The sequence below is a fragment of the Bombyx mori genome, chromosome 11 (genome assembly GCF_030269925.1).
Source record: "Bombyx mori chromosome 11, ASM3026992v2".
Lineage (NCBI taxonomy): Eukaryota > Metazoa > Arthropoda > Insecta > Lepidoptera > Bombycidae > Bombyx > Bombyx mori.
The window spans coordinates 2,895,766-2,922,656 of record NC_085117.1 but is presented as its reverse complement, the minus strand read 5'-3'; the positions used below and the strand labels follow the sequence as shown (position 1 = coordinate 2,922,656).

Genomic DNA, 26,891 nt, shown 5'->3' with positions numbered 1-26,891 from the left:
AGTAATTATCATAGGTTACTATATGCTGCAACCTTGTACCGAATGATAATTGTGTTCCAGTTCATTGATAATGTCATTGCCTGTTGGAGTAGAAATCGCAAAGATATTTGCATCGACTGAATTGAGTTTGCTGAAGTCGATCGTCGATGACGGTTTGCGTGGTATGGACGTGTGATGCGTAGAGAGAAGATGCATGTGATTAGGAGATGTATGGAAATGGTAGTGCAAGGTAGAGGGGGAAGAGGTCGACCGAAGAAGACATCGATGGAGTGTGCGAATGACGATATGAGAGAGAGAGGAGAGAGTATTGAGCTGACGCTGATAGAAGAGAATGGAATAGAAAAATTCGCTGTGCCGACCCCACCTAGTGGGATAGGGTGGAGATAAAGAAGATCGTCGATGACGAACACAGATAACCCCAAGTTAGGGGGGTTATCTGTGATGACGAATGTCCTTGACGTGTTACAGTTCACTATAGCACAATTAAATATCGAGGGTTGAAAGGCTATTTGGTTTAAGCGACATTTCGCTTAACACGCAACATTTATCTTGGTAATTAAAAGTCCGTTTTATTTGGTATTAGCACCAACAATTCGATGTTTTATGTTTTAATTAAGTTTTCTCCATTCAAATAGCTGAAGAATTTATTTTTGTTATGATATTTCTTCCAAATGTTTAAGCTTTAAAGCTTAGGCTCTCCTGTGAAGTTGCAAAAATGTCGCTTAAAACAAATAGCCTATTCAGCTCTCGATATGATATTAAAGACTTAACAATAACTCGCAATGTGTTGTTGAGTAAATTTCGTTCGCTCTCAGATTTAACCTTGCATCATTAGTGTTAATGAAGCGATAAGAATATATAATCAGTCCAAACGATATTCGATTCTGGCCTCGCTCGCGTCCGATGCATCTCCTCAACTGAGATCCCGACTTATGAATGGTCGGAGTTGTTTTAAGTTTGTGGTCGAAATCGAGATCTGTCTTGAGACATGAGGTCGTGTACTATAAAATTAGAAAACTTCATTGCAATCAGAGTTTTATAAGATACTAGCGACCAGCCCTCCTTTAACAAACTCGTGTAACAATCAAAAAATCTAATCTTTCCTCTTTTTATATTCATGGTTCACTATTTTCACGATAATAACTTACAAATAAAAGATAGATATAATAACATGCTGCCATGAGCTTTTTTTTAGGACTGTTTAAGATAAACATTTCCATTTTACATTAAATACGTTTAACACCAACGCTTTTTTCGGGGCACGCAAAAACAACTCGCAGATGCAAATCTTTTTCCCTCTTACCTGACACTTATCATTATATTTTGGGTAATTCACACTATATTTTTATAAATTATGACCTATGTGTTATTCTGATGTTTAATCTATATTATTGTAAAGTTTCATCAAAATCCATTTAGTAGTTTTAACGTAAAAGAATAACAAACATGCATTAGGACAGGATTCCTCTATTCCCGTACGCCATTAGTTTAGTGTTAAGTGCAGGTTAACGTATTTTTTCATCGATATAGATCGATGTTTTATTTGGGGCGTCACTAAGCGCGTCCCGGCGGTGCCACGCCGCCAGTCGATCGCTGCGTGGCGCGAAAGGTGGTCGTGCGCCGTACTAACCTTTCCATCAACATAAATATTAATCGAATATTAAAATACCTTTGAAAATACAATTTACATTTGACAAGTGTTTGAATTATTGTGAGAAGTGTTTAGTTTTTTTTTTTTTGTTGAAAATTTTCCATTTATCGGTTCGGCAACAGTGTTTCTTGATTGTGTTTAATTTTTCACGGAGCTTGCGAGGAATTTTAGAGGTGATTCGTTACGACTGTGTGATATAATAATACCAATTTTTTTTAAAATATAGTACGTGCCGTGTATTGTAAGGTTTTTTTTTATTTAATTTTTTTTTTCGCCTTCTGAGCCTAAGTAGTTTTATCGATCAGACAGCCTAGATTGAAGATTATGTTTGAAATTGAGAAACATTCTTCTGATTAGATTCGCCTCTTTTTTTTTTTTAAATGGAATGATAAAGTTAATCGTATCGCGGTATGCGCGGAATGATGCAAGATGAACAATAAATACTGTGTTGAATTCACATTGGCCTGACATAGTTATTGTCCTTGACCGATGTTCACTATCTCTAGTGTATCTATCGGTTGGCGCTTTGTCGATTTGCCTTCGTTGATAAAAAACAAAAAAAAAACAATTTGTTTTGTAAGTAAGTGGGTAAGCATTTTTTTTGTTTTTAAGTGGGTAAGCATTTTTTTTTCATACATAAAAGAAATAGGTGTGCTTTAGTGAATGCCTTATTTTTTTTGTGCTTAGTATATTTTGGTTACTGCGTAAATAAATAGAGTGTTGTGTGTGCTTAGTGCGCAGTTTTTTTAACGTTCTCGAAAACGTAAAAGTGAACTCAAATTTATATGGACTTGGAACGCTTGCCTAAGTACATACAAATTTGAGTTAACTTTTACGTTATCGAGAACCTTAAGAGACTCGCCCTAAGCACACCTCCAGAGCGTTGCTATGGAGTTTGAGGGAGGGGCGAACATTTCGATTATTCTCTACGTAACTACGAGTAATTCCTTTTGAGCCCGTACGGGTAGGCACCATTATCCCACTTTCGTTGCGTCGATGCGACGTTGTTTTGAATGCGATGGTCTCATTAGTTTAGTAAAATTAGCCGTTTTTGAGTTGAGGTCCGGTATTTTTGGTTAAATATGTGTCTTTTTTAACTAGACGTTCCACGTTGTGGTTGCACTCGCATTCGTAGAGTATTGGAGTTCTTTGGACACGTTGCTCGAAAGGAGGGTCATAATCTTGAATAGCTTTTTATTTTTTTATTGTTTAGATGGCTAGACGAGCTCACAGCCCACCTGGTGTTGAGTGGTTACTGGAGCTCATACACAACTACAACGTATATGCGCCACCCACCTTGAGATATAAGTTCTAAGGTCTCAGTATAGTTACAACGGCTGCCCCGCCCTTCAAACGAAACGCAATACTGCTTCACGGCAGCAATAGGCAGGGTGGTGTTACCAACCCGTGCGGACTCACAAGAGGTCAGATGCAGCGGGGGAAAGTTTCGCTGGTAGGCTAAGAGGCTGTTCCGGCTTCGTGCAGACGGATAGGTGTGCTCACGGGCTCGACTTGAGAGAATTTGCTAACACTAGCCCTAGTGTCTAGCAAGAGCAGTGCTTCGCTGAATCAACCACCGTATCGGAATCGCGTCTCACGACGGAAAGATCCGGTGGGAAATCGAGCGGCATAATCTCCCTAGTATTACGTAACCCCAAATAATCTCGTCAACAAAAACATTTGTATATATATTTATAGACAATGTTTGGCATCTCGCCAAGATGTTTTGTAAATAAAATCTCGTTTCTTTACTAGAGATATACACGTAGTATCTGATCACGTAATAGTTAGCGGGATTTTTAGCGGAATTTTAATGTAAAAAGGGAAACTGAACCTTGTTTCATTGGCAGTAGGATTTGCTTTAGCAGGTTACCGTCCTGAAGGGAGTTTCGATACGCCCTCCCAGACGAAGGAAAGTTTCGCGAAGTTATACAATCTTCTTCTCATTCTACACCTTATCCCACTAGGTGGGGTCGGCATGGCGAATTTTTCTATTTCATTCTCTTCTATCAGCTGTCATCTCAACACTCACTCCTCTTTCTCTCATATCGTCATTCACACACTCCATCCATGTCTTCTTCGGTCGACCTCTTCCCCCTCTACCTTGCACTACCATAACCATACATCTCCTAATCTGTATGTCTCTCTACTCCCTTGATGTAATTCACGCTTCGATCGCACGTGTACATTCGCTTTTTTTTAACGGTCAGCAAAGCATGGAAAAGCAAATTAAAAATTACGATACATTTCTTATCACAACCACCAACTGAATTCCGCAATAGAAACGCGTTAATCATATTATTTACGATACCTTTAACGATAACGTAATCAAATGGCTTCTGTTCGTAACTCTGAATGCCGGGGCGCAATGAAAACGAAATAAAAAAATAATACAATAGTCAATACTTTGTAACGGCGAAGTGATGAGCGGTCTGGTGCGTTCTTTAACGTTCTCGATAGCGTAAAAGTTAACTCAAATTTGTATGGAGTTGGTACGTTTGCCTACGTTTGCCGCTAGGGGCGCTGTTCTAACTGCATACTAACTGGAGTTAACTTTTACGCTATCGAGAACGTTAAAGAACGCCTCGAATTATATACAGTCTGTACGTAGTAGTGCGTAGCCACGCGTCGCCATGCGCGAGCGACTGTTTCTTAATATTTTATCGCCAAACGAATTTACTGTCGTAAAATGTCCTTATATGGGTCTAGATATCTATACCTGTGCAAAGCAATATCAATGTCTTCCGAGATGGCGCATTTTTTCTATTGTATTGTTTAGTAGTCGTATTTATGACCTCAAAGCTTCTGGAATCCTTGGTACGATGTGAGATCGACGATCGAAACCTCAATCGCGTTATACGTTGGCCATCGCGCGATTGGAGAACATGGAACGCGTTATTGTTGGTCACGCCAGAAAAAACCGTGAAAGTGGTGCCTACCCACACGGGTTCACGTTGCGTTTGCCACTCATGAATACACGATCGTAGGGTCTAGGTATAAGCTTCTGAGAATTATGTCTATTACCCGGTTTATATCTTAGTCACCATTTTGGAGAACCACGTGATGAGTTATGCGAAACCTAAAGCGTTAAGGGAGGCATTGTAGTCCGTCTCTTACTCTGAACGGGTTCTGATCCCGAGCGGAGATCGGTCGTTGGGTGATAGAGTGTAGGTGAGTCGTTTAGTGAGTAGGGTCATAAATTCCATTCCTTGGAACCGCGGTCTGCTCCCAACGTCTGCGGATCGTGTCGTTCCACTTGCCCCGCATGCCCCCTAGGCGCGGATAACTCGTAGGAGGTTCGACCTCAACCCGAAAAAAAAAGCCGTTTTAGTCGCCAGAAATTGGCGCAATAATGCCAAAGCCCGAACAGCCATATCTTATCTTGAGCTTATATGCTTTGAAAACAATTGATACTTCAATTCCTGCACGGAGATAAAGCACATGGACATCTAGGTCTGTGTAATCATTGTCCTTGGTAGGCCATCGACATTCGCAAAGCATGTACTGCACCTCGTCGGTGTAAAATTGGCAAAATGCATCACCTAAGTGAAGATAGCGTTCAAACGAAATGGACCTAACGCACAAGATTGGCTTGTGTTATTAGTCACCACTGCATGAATAATACTCGTATAAGATAAATCTCATGAGCTCAAGTTGAAGGGCACCATTTGAATGGAAAAATTGGTACCGGCCTGCGGGATTCGAACACCGACACAGTTGCACCGCCGTTACGAATGCACCGGGCGTTTTATCGTTTAGGCCACGACGACCTTAAACCAGGCAGGTTATAAATTATCTTCCACATTCCCGCGATTCTCGGTCCTCAACGCAGAGTTTTATACACGTGGCGGTTAGCTATCATATAACACATCTGACAGATTGGTAAATCTCGCAAACGACATTTTCAAAATAAGCTTGCTTAAATACAAGTTCCGAATAACAACATATGAACCGTCGGTCTACCGAGAAATATCACCCGCTCGGTGGAAGATCTTCCCTTTGTCGTATACTTCCCAAATCCACATGATGATGATGTTAAAACCATGCTTATGTAGCGGTAAAAATAAAGATTTTTCGGCGGCTCGCCGGAACGGTTACGTTTTGCCACCGACCCGGTTTCCGGGCTCGAAGGAATCATTTGGAAATCGTCGCCGAGTGATGAGAAAGAATTGCACAAGCGACGCTCTAGAGCGTCGTGTTTCGTCGTCGATCTGACACAAGAGTCGTACGGAAGTCGAGTCTTTTAATAAGGAACACCTGATGTATTGGAAAGCCTAAAAATGTGACAGTCGCGGTGATTTTTAGGGAAGAAGTGATCAGATTATCAGAAGACATTCCCGTGTTTGGAATGAGGACCAATTAAGGACCTCGTACGAAGCGGGGGGCTTTCGTCGCCTAGATTTCAACCGTTTTTTTCCTTGCGGTCTGCTCCCAACATCGGCTGACCGTCAAGTTCCACGTAAACCGCGCGTCCCCTAGGCGCAGACACCTCTTATGAAGTTCGGCCCCCTCCATTCAACTCTAGAGAGGAAGGTCGAGTTATCATAACCATCTGCATCTAGAAAAGAATTTTGTAGTTCGTATGGTCTAGGAAATTATCTGGATCGGCGTTCATTCTTACCATCTAGAGTGGAAAGTATGGTCCTATTTAACAGTCTCTTTGCCTAGATCTGTTGGCCACGTTTGACTCCTAGTACCAACCACCTTGTATTTCCTGTGACATGTCCGTCTGAATGGAACTTTGATGCTGATAAAGATGAGTCCTTGTCGTTAAGCAGCGGTTCATCTATGGCAATGGGTGGGCCATAATTGAATTTCCTAAAGAGTTCACAGCCTTGGGGATGTGCCCTTATATATCCCATCCTTTCCCTCCTCAATATTCACGAGTGACGGTTACCGTTCGCGTCCAGACAGCGCGGCCAACTGTGTCTGTGCAAATCGAATAGCTTCATGAATTTCCTTAAGTCACAACCGTATTGTGTACGAATTTGAACTTGATAATCGCGTGATCTTTGCTCGTTACGTGTTCGAATTGATTTGGATCGGGCAAATTTAACGAGACAACCGTACGTTTCCGCTGTTACGGTAAACTAAATGTCAAAAGTTACTTTTTTCTTTTCATTTTCCGACCTATGCTGATAGCCTATTCGAACCCTTGCAACGAAGGGCTCGGCGAGTAAATGAAGCCATAGACACAGCCTACTGAGTTTCTTGCCGGATCTTCTCAGTGGGTCGCGTTTCCCATCCGGTAGTAGATTCTACTTGTGGTAGGACGTACCGGCGCCATCTAGGCGGGCTTCGGATAGCCTGCCGACCGAGAGGGCTGGTGGTCGTGGCGCCGACGATCGCCGGTCCGGCGTCCCGAGGAGGATGGGAGAGATGTGCTCCGCACTAAACGCTTCACTTCCCCCCTTTGCCTCTTCATGAGTTTTGTCTCATGCGAGGTTTGGACGTTGGTTGTTGAGCGACAGGAGATTTTAGTCAGTTCGACTCTGATATGCTCCGCCCTCCATCCCCACTGGAGGGCGGAAGTCGGGCGATTTCCTCCTGACCAAAAAAAAAAGTGGTGGGACGTATTGTGAGTTCGCACGGGTAGGTACCCTGCCTATTTCTGCCGTGAAGCAGTAATGCGCTTCGATTTGAAGGGTATGGCAGCCGTTGTAACCATACTGAGACCTTAGAACTTATATCTCAAGGTGGGTGGCGCATTTACGTTGTAGATGTGTATGGGCTCCAGTAACCACTTAACTCCAGGTGAGCTGTGAGCTCGCCCACCCATCTAAGCAATAAAAAAAAAGATTCAGCGAAGCACCGCTCTTGCTAGGGCTAGTGTTGGCAACGTCTTCAAGTTAGAGCCCCGTGAGCTCACCTACCCGCTTGGTGAAACTGTCATAACCCATTGAGGTTACAAGTGTAGGTGAAAAAAACAAAAAAAACAAAAAAACAAAAACGATGATAATTCGATACAAAATTATGTAATCAATAAAGTTTAAAACAAATACACGTCCATACATATGTATGTACGTATATCATTTTAATAATCTTTGGCGTGACGTGTACAGATGATAAAGCTGTAACCGTCTAAATTAGTATATTGTACACCTTATGCAATACGAAATACCGACTAAAAATTATTTTCGTTAACAGTTCAACTTGTTTCGTCGGCTTTAATGCTCACGAAATTAGGTCGTAGTTCGTTTGAGTATTTTTTTTTTTTGGCAATTTTTTTCCCTGTCTCTTTCTCTCTCCACTCTAATCACGTGTTCCGTATGCAAAGTTCAAGGACTCCAAAACGAAACGATGTTAATATGTTACCAGTGTATTATATTATACGTATTAAATTCGCTTTTTTTTTATTATCAGAACGTGCCACAATACACGTTTTTTTACTGATGTGTAGATTTGGCAATTTCATAACGTAACACTGCGAATCGTTTTAGCTCCGATTCGTGGATTATTTCATGTATAATATGTTTGTTTGTTTAGGAACAATTCACGCACTTTCGTCCATTAGGATTCCTTTTTTTTTTTTTTTTTTTTCGGGTTGAGGTCCGAACCTCCTACGAGGTCCCCGCGCAAAAGGGGCGCGCGGGGTATGTGAGACTCAACGATCTGCATGGTGTTGTGAGCAGACCGCGGGCCCAAGGATTTTAGGGCCCACCCACTAAACGACTCCCCTGCACTCTTACACCCGACGTCCGATCCCATCCGAGGTCAGAACCTGGATGAGATAGCGGGGTTACCGCGGTCAACACTACAACCAGACGGCGCGGCTCACCCCAAGGACGCCCAGCCGACGGAGCCTTCGAGGTGAATCGAAGGCTCTGAAACGTCGGCCGTCTCGGTACGGCAGCCCGTCGGGCCGCCCAGACGGTGCCGCTGATGTCCCGGAATACCCCGCTGGACCAGAACCAGCCTGCCGGGTCGGGACGCGATACACCGTCCACCGGTCGCTCTATTTACTCCACGGCAGCGCGCTAGAGTGCTGGTAGCGCGCCGCGCGGCCTCTACCCCCCTCAGGTCGCCTCTTGACCTTCACCGGGGGGAGGCCGCTACCTACAGAGGCCGGGATGTACGGACGTATTCCCGCCTCCCCGGCTCGACGGCGACGGATCGACGGTGGACGAGTACACATCCCACCTGGTTGTTAAGTGGTTACTGGAGCCCATAGACATCTACAACGTAAATGCGCCACCCACTTGCCGCCGCTTGAAATATAAGTTCTAAGGTCTCAGTATAGTTACAACGGCTGCCCCGCCCTTCAAACCGAAACGCATTACTGCTTCACGGCAGAAATAGGTGGGGTGGTGGTACCTACCCGTGCGGACTCACAGTCCTTGTCTGTAGTCATCATCATCATCTCAGCCTGTCCACTGCTGAACGTAAGTCTCTCCAACTGGATGTCCAAATGATCTCCCCAAATGGTTCTCACTAGGTCGTCAGTATCCCACATTGCGCTTGCCAGTACGTGGTCTCCACTTGAGGATCTTTCTGCCGCTATCCTCATCATCACTGTTCCTAATTAGTATCGGATCATCTAATTGTCCTGCGCGCTCTTATGTTTCGAACACCGCACAGGCTGTCCCTACGAGTCCACTCCCACGCGTTAAAACGCCCTTCAAACTTTGACCTCTGGCCCATGACTCATGGAGGACGCTAGTCACCCAGGTCTATTGTCACAATTGAAAGACTAAATAGATACACTTTGTGTTTAGTGCGCGTCGATCTAACTCGATGACTGGCATGATTCTTTATCAAACAGGTCCAAAGAAACATTGTCGATCAGGAGAATGCGTCAGTCACAAAGGTACCAAAATTGTAAGTTGCCATTCATAAATAATCGTACTAAGGGTTTTTTTTACGACCATACGGCCTTATCCGATATTGAGTGGTTATCTCCGCCCTGGACATCAGCAATGCCAAGCCAGCAAGAAACAGCGTAGAGGGGAGCTCATTCCAAAGCCGGATGGTACATGGCAAAAAAAGATCTCTGGAAACGCACTGTGGATGACCGCAGGTAGTATGTATGAACTATACTCCGGTGGCAGACAGTGTGGTAGCAAAAAAAAATTGCCTAGATTCAACCATCAGCCTGCCGACCGAGAGGGCTGGTGGCCGTGGCGCTGACGACCGTCGGTCCGGCGTCCCGAGGGGGAGGGTGATGGGAGAGATGTGCTCCGCACTAACAGCTTCACTTCCCCCCTTTGCCTCTTCATGAGTTCTGTCTCATGCGAGGTTTGGACGTTGGTTGTTGAGCGACAGGGGGTTTTAGTCAGCTCGACTCTGATATGCTCCGCCCTCCATCCCCAGTGGAGCGCGGAAGTCGGGCGATTTCCTCCTGACCAAAAAAAAAAAGTGGTAGGACGTATTGTGAGTCCGCACGGGTAGGTACCACCACCCTGCCTATTTCTGCCGTGAAGCAGTAATGCGCTTGGTTGTTGAGCGACAGGAGGTTTTAGTCAGTCGACTCTGACATACCTCGCCCTCCATCCCCAGTGGAGGGCGGAAGTCCGGCGATGTTCTCTTGACCAAAATAAAAAGATTCAACCATCGGGTTTCACCACAAGCCGAATTATTCGAACAATAAATCTTTGTTATAACAATTGGCTCTTTCCACGTTCGATCGGATCGTAAACATTATGATAACGCCGCATCGTATGTTTGTTGTAACGTGACTGTGTTTTTTTTAAACAGTCATCGTTTTAAATGTATGACGAGATTGATGGATCATTCATCATCTAAGTACCAGCACAAGGGACTTGCGCAGCTTCTAGTTTAACCACGATCGCATCTATAATAGGGCAGAGTATGGTGGCCACTATTATTTAATATTACCCTTTTTTTGGGTGAAGGCCAAACCTTCTATGTGGTATCCGCGCCTAGGGGGCATACGGGTTATGTGGAACATGATAGCCTGCAGATGTTGCGAGCAGACCCCGGGCCCAAGGATTAGGACCTTATCGAACCAAACGACTTTGCGATCTCTCATCCGACCTCCGATCTTCGCTCGGGGGTTAGAATCCGGTCAGAGTAGAGGGGTTCTCGAAGTCAATAGCCAGACTCGACGGAGCTATAATTACTTTTTTCTACCTACCGTAATTCTGCTATTGTAGTCCTAGGGTACCTAGCTGGGTGGGTACATAGGGCTCTCATAAGCTGTCTCCACTTGACCCTGTACGTGGTCGCAAACTAAGCAACCGATGGGCCGGTGAATTGAGATATAGAATAAAGCTCAGGAATCCGGGGGCGATTGATGTAAATGGTTGTCGAAGTGCGCGATTTTAGTCTTAAGTATACTTTTAATCTTACTGGTGGTAGGATCTCTTGTGGTTTCTGCAGCGAAGCAGTAAAGAGCGGACAATTAGCGTGGTATGGACATGTGATGCGTAGAGAGAAGGTGCATGTGACTTGGAGATGTATGGAAATTGTAGTGGAGAAAGAGGTCGACCGAAGAAGACATGGATGGAATGTGCGAATGACGATATGAGAGAGAGAGGAGTGAGTGTTGAGCTGACGGCTGATAGAAGAGAATGGAAGAGAAAAATTAGCTGTGCCGATCCCACCTAGTGGGGTAAGGTGAGGAAAAAGAAGAAGAAGCAGTAATGCGTTTCGGTTTGAAGGGTGGAGCAGCCGTTGTAACTATGTTGAGACTTTAGAATTCTTATCTCAAGGTGGGTGGCGGCATTTACGTTATAGACGTCTATGGGCTCCTGTAACCACTTAACGCTAGATGGGCTGTGAGCTCGTCCACCCATCTAAGCAATAAAAAAAATGTATTTGAATGAAGCTTCCACGTTCCCGGGTGGAAAATGTTAACGTGCTTTATTTATGTTATAGCATCGTAATGTGAACTCAGCATTATTTATTTAAAGCATTGTAATGTGAACTCAGCTTTATGTATACAACACGGCAAATACGAAGCGCTGTTTTATTTTGGCAAGCGACAAGAAGCGACGACATTAATGCTCTCGCGGAGTGACGAGGAATGCGATCTTGCTTTTTTTTTTTTAAGATTTTTCAATTTCGTTCAAGAATTAGTGTTGACTTTGGGTTGACTTAGCTACGTGCGTAGTGTTAGTATTTATAGTAATAATTCTAGTCGATTCATCTTGTGTTTATTATCTATTTATGGATTAATACGTAAAGCCAAAAACTTTGTACTCCTTTTTACGAAAATTGCGTGGACGGAGGAGTATGAAATTTCCCACACTTATCTATACATACTTCTTCTATACTAATATTATAAAGAGGAAAGATTTGTTTGTTTGTTTGTATTGAATAGGCACCAAAACTACTGAATCGATTTAAAAAAATATTTCACTGTTTGGAAGCTACACTATTCCCGAGTAACATAGGCCTACTAAAGCTCCAATAATGTAACCCAAGGTGTAAAAAATTACCTAAAATATCCTTTACATCGCGTGCCCCGCAAAAACTATTGATGATAGGACAAAATAATGTACTACGACTTTGTAGAAAACATTATTATTTACAAAAAGTGTCGTGACAGCATATGTCTTAACTATTATAGTTATGCCGCAATAAGTGTTCTTTTATTTAAAAAAATAAAACAACGTCAAATATCGTTGAAATTTTTGTTAAAGACCCGAGCGGAGCCGGAGCGGGCCACTAGTAGAGAATATAGAGGAGTGCAGAATGCTAGTTTTTTTTAAAATTATGTATTAAAATACATTAAATCTATAAAAAAGAACATGACACGCCCTACCATGTATTTGACACACACACACACACGCTTATATACTCTTTTGTTTATCGTTCAAGTTTGTGGTCATATTGAGAATGGATTAATATTGTTTGTCTTCAATATTATTTATCTATAGTGTCTATGTCGAAATTTGTTATTATAGAAGTCTATGATAGTTTTTGATAATATGTAGATCCATAATAATGTTCAAACTTATAATTTAAATTACTTATAGTCGAATCTCAACTACGGGGCGACCATTAGTATAATATATATTAAACACTCTAGACAATGAAAGACTCAGCTGCGTTTTCTGTAATATAAATACAAATTTATTGACAATTGTTTATATTAAAACTGTAATAAATTCATCTAACAAAATATTTACTCACCTGTGATATAAATAAGAAAAGAACATTTATATACCTTAATATCTGTATTTAAATTAAAATTTCAAACAATATTATTAAGTATATTATGTAAGATCTAATTACATATTTTTCTTTCATTGAACAACAGGTGAGTGAACTTGCCTAAGAAAAATCTTTTTTAAACTAAACATATTTTTTCTGTACATATATTATTAATTATATTAAATTTTAACCCTCAGACACAGCTCACTGAGTTTCTCACCGGATCTTCTCAGTGGGTCGCGTTTCTGACCCGGTGCTAGATTCTGCGAAGCACTGCTCTTTGTTAGGGCTAGTGTTAGCAACGTTGTCAGGCTTGAGCCCCGTGAGCTCACCTACTCGCTCTGAATCTAGTAACTCCTCAAGGTAACTCGAATAGATAGGGAAACACAAAAGGATTAAACGGGGTCTGTATATAAGTGGTTTCATTTTGATGTATAATCTAAAGGGAGTATTTTTAAGCGAAATCATCTGATTTAAAATGATTATTGATGGTTTGTCATTAATAAAAATATCATCGTAACGGCCGTCGCGGTTGTCATGCTTTCCAAACATGCTTACGCATAATGTTTCATGAATTTTTCCATCAGCATCAATTTTTTGTGGCACGTTTGCCACAAGATGTCGTTGATAAATTCGCGATTTCCGCCTTTGAGAGTCTCTTAAATCGATAGGTAGCGACAGACCTAGATAGACCTTCTCTTTCTCCAAAGAAAAAAGTGCAGTAATTACCGCTATAACACGGTATATTGGTTCCGCGTTATAGGAAACGCGTTGTAGGAGTATTTTTCTAATGAAATACGTACTTAACAAATGTTCACGATTGACTTCCACGGTGAAGGAATAACATTGTGTAATAAAAAAAATAAAAAAATTATTTGAAGGGCGGGGCAATCGTGTTACTGTAAAAACTAAGACTTAGAACCAATGTCTCAAGGTGGGTGGCGGTATTTACCGGTAGCCACATAACACCAGGTGGGCCGTGAGTTCGTCTACCAATCGAAGCAATAAAAATAATAATACCTATATTAGAACGGAAACAGAGCTGTTTTCAAGCGAACTTTTTACGGGTGGTAGAACCTCTCGTGAGTCCGCACGGGTAGGTACCACCGCCCAGCCTGTTTCTGCCGTGAAGCAGTAATGCGTTTCGGTTTGAAGGGTGGAGCAGCCGTTGTAACTATACTTGAGACCTTAGAACTTATATCTCAAGGTGGGTGGCGGCATTTACGTTGTAGATGTCTATGGGCTCCGAAAACCACCGGTAACACCAGGTGGGCCGTGAGCTCGTGAATCGAAGCTATAAAAAAAAAGTCTACCGATATTATAACGGAAACTGAGCTGTTTTCAAACGAACAGAATCTGTTAATTTCCTCTAAAATAAATAAATGATGGCGCGCAACCCCGATGTGCGAAAGGAAAAGGGAAGCGCAAAACTCTAGTTTCAGATGAAATTATGCACCCTCCGTTTATTTGAAAGGACTGATGATACGGGCTACGAACGAGGGGGGGTTGCGAACATCGATAGCACAATGCAGCAGGGGTGGCGCGAGGGTGGCAGAGGGTTAGGTTGGGTCGACCCGGGAACCGGAATATGGTAGTTTAAAATTTGTTTCAAGTTCTTGCATTATCATTTCTCGTCGTACGTAAAGTTGGTGTTTGGGTTGTCGATTTAAAATGCACCTGTTGTGTTATCACTACATAGTATAAAACAAAGTCGCTTTCTCTGTCCCTATATCCGTATGTATGCTTAAATCTTTAAAACTACGCAACGGATTTTGATGCGTTTTTTTTAATAGATAGAGTGATTGAAGAGGAAGGTTTATATGTATAATAACATCCATTGAATAGTGGAGAAATCAATAATAAATTACAGTTTCCGAAGCGAAGCGAGGGCGGATCGCTAGTTAGTAAATAAAGTAATACGTGAAGCAAAAACTTTCTGGTCCTTTTTACGAAAATTGCGCGGACGGAGGAGTATGAAATTTCCCACAATTATAGATAATATAGAGAAGGAGTGCAGAATGCAGAATTTTCTTTTTAAATTATGCATAAAAATACAGAAAAAAAAACATTACACACACTACCATGTATTTGACACGCATGCATACCATTTGTTTATTGTTAAATTATTTTTTATCGATTATAGTCTGTGGTCAATTTGAGAATATATAAATATTTATTTGTCTAAAGCGTAGTCTTAGTGAAATCTGTGATTATAGAAGTATAGATTGACAATTGAATCATAATAGTGTACAAACTTACAATTTCAATTAATTATAGTCGAATTTTGACTACCAGGGGACCACTAGTAATCAGTATTTGTCGTCCATGGGCCCCGGTAATATCAGGGGTATCGCCAAACCGCTATTTAAATAGGGACGCTTTTCAAGCCCCGTTTGAATTTCTATTTAATAACATCTCCGAAAACATACTGTGCATGACTCACTCACTGGTGGTAGGACCTCTTTGAAGTCCGCACGGGTAGGTACCACCACCCCGCCTATTTCCGCCGTGAAGCAGTAATGCGTTTCGGTTCGAATGGTGGGGTAGTCGTTGTAACTATACTGAGACCTTAGAACTTATATCTCGAAGTGGGTGGCGCATTTACGTTGTAGATGTCTATGGGCTCCAGTAACCACTTAACACCAGGTGATTTTTGCAATATGTGTTCATCTAAGCAATAAAAAAAAAAGCATGAGCTCTGTGGGGTTGGGTGGTAATGGCGAATGGTCGCTTAAACCAAATGGCCTTTGACCCATCGATATGTAGAATTGGTAAGAACGAAACGTTGAGATGTGAGCGAGAGAAAACGGTAAGAAAGGGAAAAGAGAATGACAGAGAAAAGCAAGATGGCGTAGACGATTGATTGATTGATCACGGCGTAAAAAAAAGGTGTCAGTTAATTTTTTTATTATTAACAGATTATTTCGGAAGAGAACATTAAAAAAGCAATGCGATAGTTTTATTTTATGGGCCACGAATCCAAATTCTACATATTATACGCTAGCTGAGTCCCGCGTTTTTACCACGGTTATTGTCGTATCGCGGGTGATGCCGCAGGGCGAAGCTAGTCCAAAAAAAGTAGCCTATGTTACTCCTTATATCATCAGCTAAATATCAGTGAAAGTCCCGTCAAAATCGGTCAAGCCGTTCCAAAGATTAGCGGGAACAAACAGACAGATAAAATAAATAAAAATTGATATTTTGTTGCATTTGTTTTTTTTTTTTGGTATATTATTATGTACTCGCGCATTTAGTAAAAAGTGGTTAAATATTTTATTATTACAAACAGACACTCCAATTTTATTTATTTGTATAGAGATACGGTATAACGATTTGCATTCGATTGAAACTACGCATCGACCTTGACGGTTCCGTGAGAGGGAAAATTAGTATCGTCGATAGAGACGGAAGATAAAGCTCACCGGTGAGAAAGAGACGGACTTACAATACCGGCGTAGAAAACGTGTCCTCCACGTTGGTCCGATTTTTGAGGTTATGTAATGTAATATGTCGCGTATTAAGTAATAAACCGATAAGCTATTTCGATTTGTATATAATATGAATTCGCTTTGAAGTCTTTTTGTCAATTTGTTACTAAAGTGTTATTGTAATGAGCAGAGCGGCTTTATGGATTATTGTGGTGATTTGAAGGTTTTCGGGCGCTGCGCAAAACACGTGCTGTTTGATTCTATTTTCGTCGGATCATAGTGTCGCCTGTTGTTAAGTGGATGCCGATTTACGGTGAACTTTTGGCCAGCTGGTCTAATAATAATGACATTAAAGGTTCGGTCGTCGTGTGGCCGGGTGATGTGAGTGGCTTTTTTGGTGACTACGCTCTGTGGTTCGCTTATATCCATGCTTTTAATATTATTAATGAGGCCGTCAACGCAAAAGTGGCCTAACCCCCAATTCATATTCGTGCTTATGCATTGCCATTTATTTAAAACATAATAATAGATTTTGATGCAAAATCGGCCTATTAGCTTCATCCATGGATAACAGATTACTTTGTAAACATCATTTTAGCGCGTATTTTTTTGTCTATGAAATACCTATTGTAAAGGTAAATTCAAATCTTATTATCTCCATATTAACTACGGTAAGCTTAGGTCACTTTTGCGCTGAAGGCCTCAAATATGACAGTGGGTTTGTATGTTTCTTTGTCTTTCGTTCACAATAAAACGGATTGTTTTCTTTTTTTTTAAAGTAAAGGTATTACGGTCAGAAAAGTGCAACAGGCGAAAATTCGGCTCGAAGAAACATAACATCGTGTAATGAAAATAAATCAAAACGCCCCAAATTATAATTTGCGTAATTACTGGTGGTAGGACCTTTTGTGAGTCCGCACGGGACCCTGCCTGCTTCTGCCGTGAAGCAGTAGCGTTTCGGTTTGAAGGATGGGGCAGCCGTTGTAAATAACTATACTTGAGACATTAGACTTCAAGGTGGGTGGCGCATTTACGTTGTAGATGTCTATGGGTTCCAGTAACCACTTAACACCAGGTGGCCTGTGAGCTCGTTCATCCATCTAAGCAATAAAAAATATATAAATAAAAATGTCATTCCCACAGAAAACTGCATTGCCACTTTTCCTTGACCACACTGGCGAGGTTGCGATTAACAGCTAGCAACGGAAACAAAATCGAAAGGGTGAAAGGCTATATCGTTTAAGCGACATTTTTGCAACTTTACAAGAGACCCATTTAATTAAAAGCTTAAAATTTTGAAATAAAAATTCGTAACAAAAAATAACTTCTTCAGCTTTGGAGTTCAATTAAAAACATCGAACTGTTGATGCTAATCTATACATATAAATAAAATTGGAGTGTCTGTTTGTAATATTGAAATAGCCTCTTTTACCAAAATAACATTTTTAACAATTTTTGTCTGTCTGTCTGTTCCGGCTAATCTCTACAACGACTCGATCGATTTTGACGGGACTTTCACTGATAAGTAGCTGATGATATATGGAGTAACTTAGGCTTTTTTCAGACTAGCTTCGCCGCGGTTCGACAATAACCGCAGGTAACATCGCGGGACTCGGCTAGTGCCAAATAAAACGCACCTTTAATTACAAAGATAAATGTCGCGTGTTAAGCGAAATGTCGCTTAAACGAAATAGCCTTTCACACGTCGATATATACATATTATAATGACAATGAAAACAAACAAAAATAAAGGCGAAGTTATACCGTAAAATTAGTTTAATAAAAATCAAGAGCTGTTCAATTTCTGCTTCTGTACATATAAATAAAATTGGAGTGTCTGTTTGCAATATTGAAATAACCGCTTTTTACTACATGCATAATAATATGAAATATACGGTACATACACCAAAATAACCTTTTTTACAATTTTTGTCTGTCTGTTTTTTCCGGCTAATCTCTGGAACGGCTGGACCGGTTTTGATGAGACTTTCACTGATAGGTAGCTGATGATATAAGGATTAACTTTTTTGACTAGCTTCGCCCCGCGGCGTCCCCCGCGGTACGACAATAACCGCGGGTAACATCGCGGGACACAGCTATCAATAATAATGTTATGCGCTGAGGTTCGGGATAAATAAATAATGTTCCACAACTAAAAACTGTATTCAACACTTAGAACACTTAAAACACCCAACAAACACTTTAAAACTCTCAATTCGCTTCTTCCGCTTCTTCGCTTCAGGTGATCCGTTCGCTGTATCGCTTCGAGTAGTTCCGATTTTACGCAATTACTGACTGACTGCGGCCATCTCTGCAACGCTTTTATAGTCGAGACGAAATCCCTAGAATCGTCGAGAATATTCCACAAAAGTCAAGCACTGTATGTTTCCGCAGTCTGACAATACATGGCGTTGTACTTCTCGAGCGCTCTAGATGCTACTAGGTCCTTCGATATTCGTTCGACTATTCGGCTAATAGATGGCGTTACTTTTACTGGCGTAACAATAATGCTTCCGAAGCGAAGCGAGGGCGGGTCGCTAGTTGAGGATAAAAGTTGACAATCCGAAAGTGCAATACAACGGCTTAAAGCGATATTGAAAGAGGATTCGCAGCAGCGTACGTGTCGAACGTATATGTAGATCGTACGTGTCGGTCCTTACACAATATAATTTTGTTAATATTTTTATTTCATTAGGTGTTTCTTTTATGAATATTAATGCAATCATAATTATGTTTGTGCAATCGGATTGGTAAATCCGGACGGCTCTTGGGTTGGGCCTGTAACCGTCTCAGTGACCTCTGATGGTGTTTGTAGACGAGATGTCTAATGATGATTCGTTGTCCGTGATTTTATTATAGTGGTCTGCATCGATATTCGTCAGGGGATACGTGTTAACGCGGCTAGGCAAGAGCACAGGCAGCTCCTTCAACTCCGTGGTATTGTAGTCTAAAGAAGGGATCACTCAGATCCACTCACAGGTGCTTTTCGACTTTTCAAGCACCGGTCACCGTCATCGTCGACTAGTGGCCCACACAGCCTACTGAGTTTCTCGCCGGATCTTCTGAGTGGGTCGCGATTCCGATCCGATGATAGATTCTACGAAGCACTGATAGGGCTAGTGTTAGAAAACTCTTTTTCAAATTAACCCCGTGAACTCATCTACCCGTCCGTGAGAAGCTGGATTAGTTCTTTTGGCTACCAGCGAATAGATAGTGAAAAATGTAGGATGGTCTCTTAATTCGAGCAATACGACTGTGTCTGTGTTTAAATCCCGCAGGCGGGTACCAATTTTTCTAATGAAATACGTACTTTGCACGTGTTTGCCAATGGCATCCACGATGTAGGATTTCAATGTTGTTTGCTATAAACATGAAACCAGCCAATAGCGTAATCACTGGAGTCGAGGGATGTTGGAAGCTCTCACCACAAGCTGGTCCTATTACTGACCTAATTTATCAAGGTCGGTGGCATTAAGGTGCTTACGTGCTCCAGTACTTATTGCTGGACAATTATCTGATAATCGTCAGCCCTACGATTTGCGACAGATAAATGCGTGCAGCAGGATCCTCCCATGCATTCGTACATGCTCTTTTTTTTTCCTACCAATGCTGATAGCCTTGAGAGGGTGTTTCAGCTTCACCCTAACGTGTGTAGGTGAGCTCACAGGGCTCAAACCGGAGTGTTGCTAATACTGACCCTAGCAAGGGCAGTGCTTCGCAGAATCTACCATCGGATCGGAAACGCGACCCACTGAGAAGATCCGGCGAAAAACTTAGTGGGCTGTGTCTATGGGTAACATGCTCTCAAGAACGCCCTAACGACATCGCAAACACATACTCTCGCTTTTCTCGGTCGCTCAGCTATTAACCGATCAAATTATGAATTGTGCCAAAGGTGAGCAGGTGGGGTAAGAACATTAAAATTAAAACGTCAACTCATAAAAATAGTTTACGCTGCTCGATAATGTCAAATGTTCATGTTAGAGGATCCGGTATAGTAGTTACGACTTGGTCTGGTCGGCGGAATGTATGACCTTTTTTATAATTTACAAGCGAAGTGGCTTCGGGGGTGTGGACATTGTGAAGATCGCCACGTAGTAACAGTCTTGTCAACGTTATCACCGACGTAGATTCGTGGGACTGGAAGGTGGATATTCTTAGTTTTTGCGTGGCGTAGAATTTGGTGTGCCAGGAGCGGTATTTTGAACTGCTCGAGGCTCAGGAATCGCGTGTCCTCTGTTGTAGGGCTTTTGCAACACCCCCAAAGTGTCCGCCGGTTGCGAATTGCTTTGTGTGACAGGTTTGCCATAGCTTAGACCGGGAAGTACCATAAGTAGACAATGGTTGTACCTTTCAACCTTTGTAATATTTGCCAGTTTCATTTTGTTGCACATGGTGTTGTTTATTCACCGTCGAAATCGTTAATGATAACGTCTTTGGGTACTGATTTCGATTGTGAAGTCGCGTCACTTTTTTACTGGTGGTAGGGCGTCTTGTGAGCCTGCACGGGTAGGTACCACAACCATGCCTATTTCTGCCGTGAAGCAGTAATGCGTTTCAGTTTGAAGGATGGGGCAGCCGTTGTAACTATACTTGAGACCTTAGAACTTATATCTCAAGGTGGGTGGCGCATTTACGTTGTAGATGTCCATGGGCTCCAGTAACCACTTAACACCACGTGGGCTGTGAGCTCGCCCACCCATCTAAGCAATAAAACAACGACGCTTGTTCTCCTGTCGTTTAAACATCTAGACAGAATTCAATTATTTTCTAAAATTAACGATTTAAAGCTTACGATCCTGAACGGCGCTTAATTTTTTAATCAGGCAAGACGCTCTGTGATCTATTAAGAGAGCTATGTGCAAATTAGTGTGACATCCGCATATGTGGCCTTGATGATGGAATATATTAAAACTATATTTGGGCAATCCACACACTATTATTATTCGTTGAAGTGCGACCAGTATTTTCGCTCGATTTGGGAGAACGAATCCTTCTCCTTACGTCGATAATGCTCAATGCTGAGGGTCGTGACCTCATGAGGCTTTCTTGGGAAAATAGACATGGTGGGTTCCCGCGTCCTTCCACGGCAGCGCTTTTGGAAGAGATTTAGTTCTTCGAGGCCACTGAAGCCTAAAATGGAAAAAGAATGAGTATATAAGAGGAAGTGTGAAAGTAACCCCGGTAATTAACAAATTAAAGAGCGGACGGTCAGCGTGGTAGTGACATTTGATGCGTAGAGAGAAGATACATGTGACTAGGAGATATATGGAAATGGTAGAGGGTAAAGAGGTCGACTGAAGAAGACATGGATGGTGTGTGCGAATGGACGATATGGGAGAGAGAGGAGTGAGTGTTGACGGCTGAAGAAGAACGGAACAAAAAAATTAGCTCTAATGGGGTAAGGTGGAGAAAAAGAGAAGGGCCGCTGAAGCCTCATTTGGGTCCGGATAATTAACCGCCGCCGCCACATATTCGGAGTTGACATTTTTAGGGTGGAAAGGTCGAACTCGAATTCAACCCTCCTTTTCGTTCTCAACGGGGCTTGGCACCGGCATTGGCCGAGTCGGGAGAACGAATATCGGCCAATAAATAAACATGACATTAAATCGAAAGCGAGACGAAATAATTCCTGCACAGACGAAACCGGTTCCTTTCGTTAATGACTTCCTTAATTTTATAAAACGAAATGTCACAGCTTATTTATGTATTTTATGTAGTTTCGAAACTGTGATTATAACGAAATAGTAATGACGAAAAGTTTGTACGTTTTTTTTTTGTTTTTTTTTTTTTTAAATGCGTGCTTTTTCGTTAATGATCAGATGTATCGGAGGATTTTCGTTCGGATTATATCGTAGTATTAATTTAATGTTATAAATGTATAGCTCGATTCTAATACGATTATTCTAATTCACAATCGACTCCATGGATTTTTTTCCACGTTCCGATAAGTTTGAGCCGAGTAAGAGCGAGAACCATATAAAACCGTAGTGTCGTCTTAATATTCCTTTGAAGCAACGATGCCCCTCGTGTCTTATACGTCAATTATAATAATGTAGTACTTGCAACTGTATTCACAAATCGTGGACATAATACATTGCTGTTTTGACGAAAGATTCGGCGATCACGAAGTCTGCAATGTATTGAAAACCAGCCAGAAAAAAAAACAAGATTAACCCGTAAAAGTTAGCTTTAATAATGCAATGAGACTTGTGTCTGTGAAAGTGAAGGTAGTCACAAAAATTATCATTCTCAACAAGCTTAAAGAGGCGTTTATTAAAGCTGATAGGAATATGGACGCCTTAAAACCGTTAAAGGCGAGCGCGTCTTTGAAGTATTTCTACCTACCCCCCTATAGGTTAAATATTGTCGTGATAGCGTTCCAACGAATCAATTCGAGGCATCTGGTCGTAGCGTACACCTGTCACGGTTTTGACATCGTTCGGTTGCGAGCAAGAGCCGTAATCGGAAATTCTAATAGGGTTTTAACATGTGAATTTATGCGTCATAAAACTGGATTCGTTTCTTGCTTAATAATATCACCCAATTCGAGCTGATTGACTTGTTACCTTGGTTTTGCAATAGCACTAGTGGATTTAGTAATTGGGAGAGTCGTGTTGGTATTGATTTATGATTGTTGTCTTGGTGTCGCCTCCCTATCATGGGTAGGCTACTTTAGCGGTAGGCAACGTCTAAGCTCTGCTGACGTTTACCAGCTACGGTAACCACACACCGTCAAGGTCGATAAAACGTCAAATCACCAATTTTGTTACACAACGGCTGTGCCACTCTTTAAGCCGGAAGTCATAAATGCTGCGTGGCAGTAATAGGCAGGATCATGCTACCTACCAATGCGGGGTGTATGACGTATCAGCGGTATTCTATTAGTTCTAAATGACGGCGGTCTGATCGTTAAAACTCTCGACTTATATAACTTTGTTTCTTGAACAGCAGACGCTCAATAATGAATACATAAAACAGTGATCTTGAATAAACTCAATATAATTTTCTCGAAATACTGAAAACGAGTGAGTACTGACGGAATGTCGTCGTGAGTGTGTATGTGTGTGCGCGCGCTCGTATCGGTGAGCCTTAGAATAACACATCGCGATGACGGCCGGCGTCACGGCCAGGAGGAAGTCGAGGGCGAGGAGGAGCTGGGCCAAAGTGGAGAACGACGCGCAGGTACATTAAGTGGCGAAATGTCGGGGTTTTGGTAATGAATACGCAGGGTGCGATGGTATAACTGTACGTTTCGATGGGCATCTCACTGCAATTGCTACGTATTCGGTTTTACGTGAAGATGGAAGGATTGGGAGACGACCATTCGACTGTGTCACTAAAGAGGATCGGCGGCAATTAAAAGAGTTTCACAGTCTGGTCGCAACCAGTGTGCCTAGTGCCAGTTTTTTAACGTATTTTTTTTTTTTTAACGTTTTTTTTTTTTTTTTATTGCTTAGATGGGTGGACGAGCTCACAGCCCACCTTGTTAAGTGGTTACTGGAGCCCATAGACATCTACAACGTAGACGCGCCACCCACCTTGAGATACAAGTTCTAAAGTCTCAGTATAGTTACAACGGCTACCCCACCCTTCAAACCGAAACGCATTACTGCTTCACGGCAGAAATAAGCAGGGCGGTGGTACCTATCCGCGCGGACTCACAAGAGGTCCTACCACCAGTAATTACGCAAATTATAATTTTGCGGGTTTGATTTTTATTACACGATGTTATTTCTTCACCGTGGAAGTCAATCGTGAACATTTGTTGAGTACATATTTCATTAGAAAAATTGGTACCCGCCTGCGGGATTCGAACACCGGTGCATCGCTTCAACACGAATGCACCGGACGTCTTATCCTTTAGGCCACGACGACTTCCAAAAGTTACAGCGATAATCCGATAAAATATCTAAAGATCCCTCCTCTGGTTTTGTCCGCAGGCGTCAGACTTCACGGATATCGGCGACTGGCCGACGCTCGGGGCAGCTGTGGCAGCCTCGAGATGTCACTCGACCCCGCCCCACGACACAGACTCCACGCATCATAATGGCACATTGGTAAGTCAATGCCGGACAGCAATGCTCAACGTTACTCTCGCTAGGAATTCTAAAAACGAAACAGAGATCTTTCACCTAATGGTCCTAATGTTGTTTCTCAGAACTTGTGTATATGCAAGCTTACTGGTGATGAGTCTGCACGGGTAGTTACCACCACCCTGCCTATTTTTGCCGTGAAGCAGTAATGCGTTTCGGTTTGAAGGGTGGAGCAGCCGTTGTAACTATACTTGAGATCTTAGAACTTATATCTCAAGGTGGGTGGCGGCATTTACGTTATAGATGCCTGTGGGCTCCGGTAACCACTTAATACTAGGTGGGCCGTGAGCTCGTCCACCTATCGATGCAATAAAAAGATGGTGTAACATCATCCAAAGAAAGGTAATGAGAGGAGATGGTCACGACCCTCAGACATGAGGAATGGGACTCAGAGAGGAGGATGTTGAAAATGGTACAAGCGAGAGTCAGACATCCAATATCTTGTGTTGTCTGATAACTACCGCCACACTTGTTTTACTTAATGATCTTCGGAAAGCATCTAAGCGAAGCTAAACTGAAACCTGGCATTCATTTACGAATGTCATCCAAGCACCGGTCACCGTACTCGTTGGAGCTGTCGAATGCGATGAAGGGTAGAGAAATGAACACAGCCCTCATTCTCGCCGGATCCTCTCAGTGGGTCGCGATCCCGATCCGGTGGTAGACTTAGCGAAGCACTGCTCTTGCTAGGGCTAGTGTTATCAAAGTCGCCTAGGTTGAGCCCCGTAAGCTCACCAACACATTCGGTGAGGTTAGCTTAACCCCTCGAGGTTACTAGAAATGAAGCGTTAAATACTTTATGTTCCAGCCAATTTCAGATCCAATGAACATGAACTATAGGCTTATCAAGTTCAAGATTTTAGTTATATCCCGGTCAGAAGTAGAGTTGAAAATTACAGTTAATTTGTTCAGTTCTATTAGTTGTGACACAAAATACCCTAACAGCATTATGCTCTTGATCTTCCAGGAACAAGAACGGAAGCCCCTCGAGGAGCACCATCAGCATCCCCAGAACCAGGCGAAGGTCGACAAGCCGGAGCCGCTTCAGAACCATCACGGTTCGAATGACAAACATCAGGATAAAAAGAACTCGGGTCAGTTTTTTGTTAGTTCGACATGTTTTTTCCCTGAATTTGGGGAAAATTTTGAGCATTTGCAACCGTAACGGTAATTCACATTGAAATATAATGACGGACAGCTATAAATTGTACCATCGCATTTCCAGGCAAAGAACAAACATATCCTGGCTAATACGTTCGAATTGTTGAAATCTATAAAAAAAAAGGAGAGAAAGAGACAGAGAGAGAGAAAATGAGAGAGAGAGAGAGAGAAAAAATGAGAGAGAGAGAGAGAGAGAGAGAGAGAGAGAGAGAATATGTTTTATTGCACACCAAAAAATAATAACATAAAAAAAACAGTTAACAAGCAGATATATTTGTGCAATAGGCGGTCTTATCGCTAAAAGATCGATATCTTCCAGAAAACCGTTTAATTAATAGAAAACCTGGAAAAGATACAGGGATTTAAGGTGGTATTTATAAATACGTTGCTTAATCGGATTCGGTAGGTAGCGGCTTGGCTCTGCCCCTGGCATTGCTGAAGTCCATGGGCGACGGTAACCACTCACCATCAGGTGGGCCGTATGCTCGTCTGCCCACAAGGGCAATAAAAAAAAACATATTAAACGATTGTGTAAAGGAAAATAAACGAATTCTTCGTCCCGTTCTTTAGGCCTCTCTTTTCTTTTTCCATGGAAAAGTCGGGTTACGCATTACGGGTACAGCAAAGTTGGTTTCGCTTCGAGGGCTTGTACGCGTTAGAATCGATCGAGGTTTTGACGCGGGCTCGTCGCGAAATACATATATATTGTATTGCTAGGATGGGTGGACGAGCTTACAGCTCACCTGGTGTTAAGTGGTCACTGGAGCCCATAGACATCTACATCATAAATGCGCCACACACCTTGAAATATAAGTTCTAAGGTCTCAGTATAGATACAACGGCTGTCCCACCCTTCAAACCGAAACGCATTACCGCTTCACGGCAGAAATAGGCAGGGCGGCGCGCGGACTCTCAAGAGGCCCTACCACCAGTAGCTATTCCGTTCGATCGTTCTGCAAGGATCGACATTGCAAACTCTGAACCACCAGTGTGCTTAGTACGAGTTTTTTAACGTTCTCGATAGCGTAATAGTTAACTCAAATTTGTATGCAGTTGGAACAGCGCCCCTAGCAACAACAAATGTAAACAGATGTTCCAACTCCATACTAATTGGAGTTAACTTTTACGCTATCGAGAATTTAAACACACTGGACTCTGCTGAAGACACCACCCGAAGTGAGCCGATGTTTAACGAATAGTTGGGGCTCGCATTCACTAGATGGCACGCTTTCGCTTCGTTTGTCGTGCCCGGATGCGACATATGTATATACATATAAAAGGCATAGGCAATCGTTCCAACCCCATATGAATTTGAGTTAACTTTTACGCTATCGAGAACGTTTAACTCACACTAAGCACACAGAACGCATTGATGCTTGCTGAACTTGTCTGGGTGTCGTGAGGTCGCGTGACTACTGATGCCCCACGATAGGGCAG

General features: G+C 42.3%; 1 protein-coding gene across 19 annotated transcripts in view; it reads left to right on the top strand.

Annotated features, from left to right (window-relative positions):
* LOC101744205 (la-related protein 1) overlaps positions 1-26,891 on the top strand; it is a 97,586-nt gene that overhangs the window by 35,662 nt on the left and 35,033 nt on the right. For 7 of the 19 annotated variants that reach the window (XM_038013987.2, XM_062670981.1, XM_062670980.1 and 4 more), the window contains exons 4-5: positions 24,141-24,257; positions 25,261-25,387. In XM_038013987.2, coding sequence (XP_037869915.1) covers positions 24,141-24,257; positions 25,261-25,387 — 244 coding nt within the window. Of the gene's footprint in view, positions 1-1,581; positions 1,893-23,148; positions 23,383-24,140; positions 24,258-25,260; positions 25,388-26,891 lie in introns of those variants that run through there. The other 12 variants (XM_062670987.1, XM_038013994.2, XM_062670986.1 and 9 more) reach the window with 8 other exon arrangements.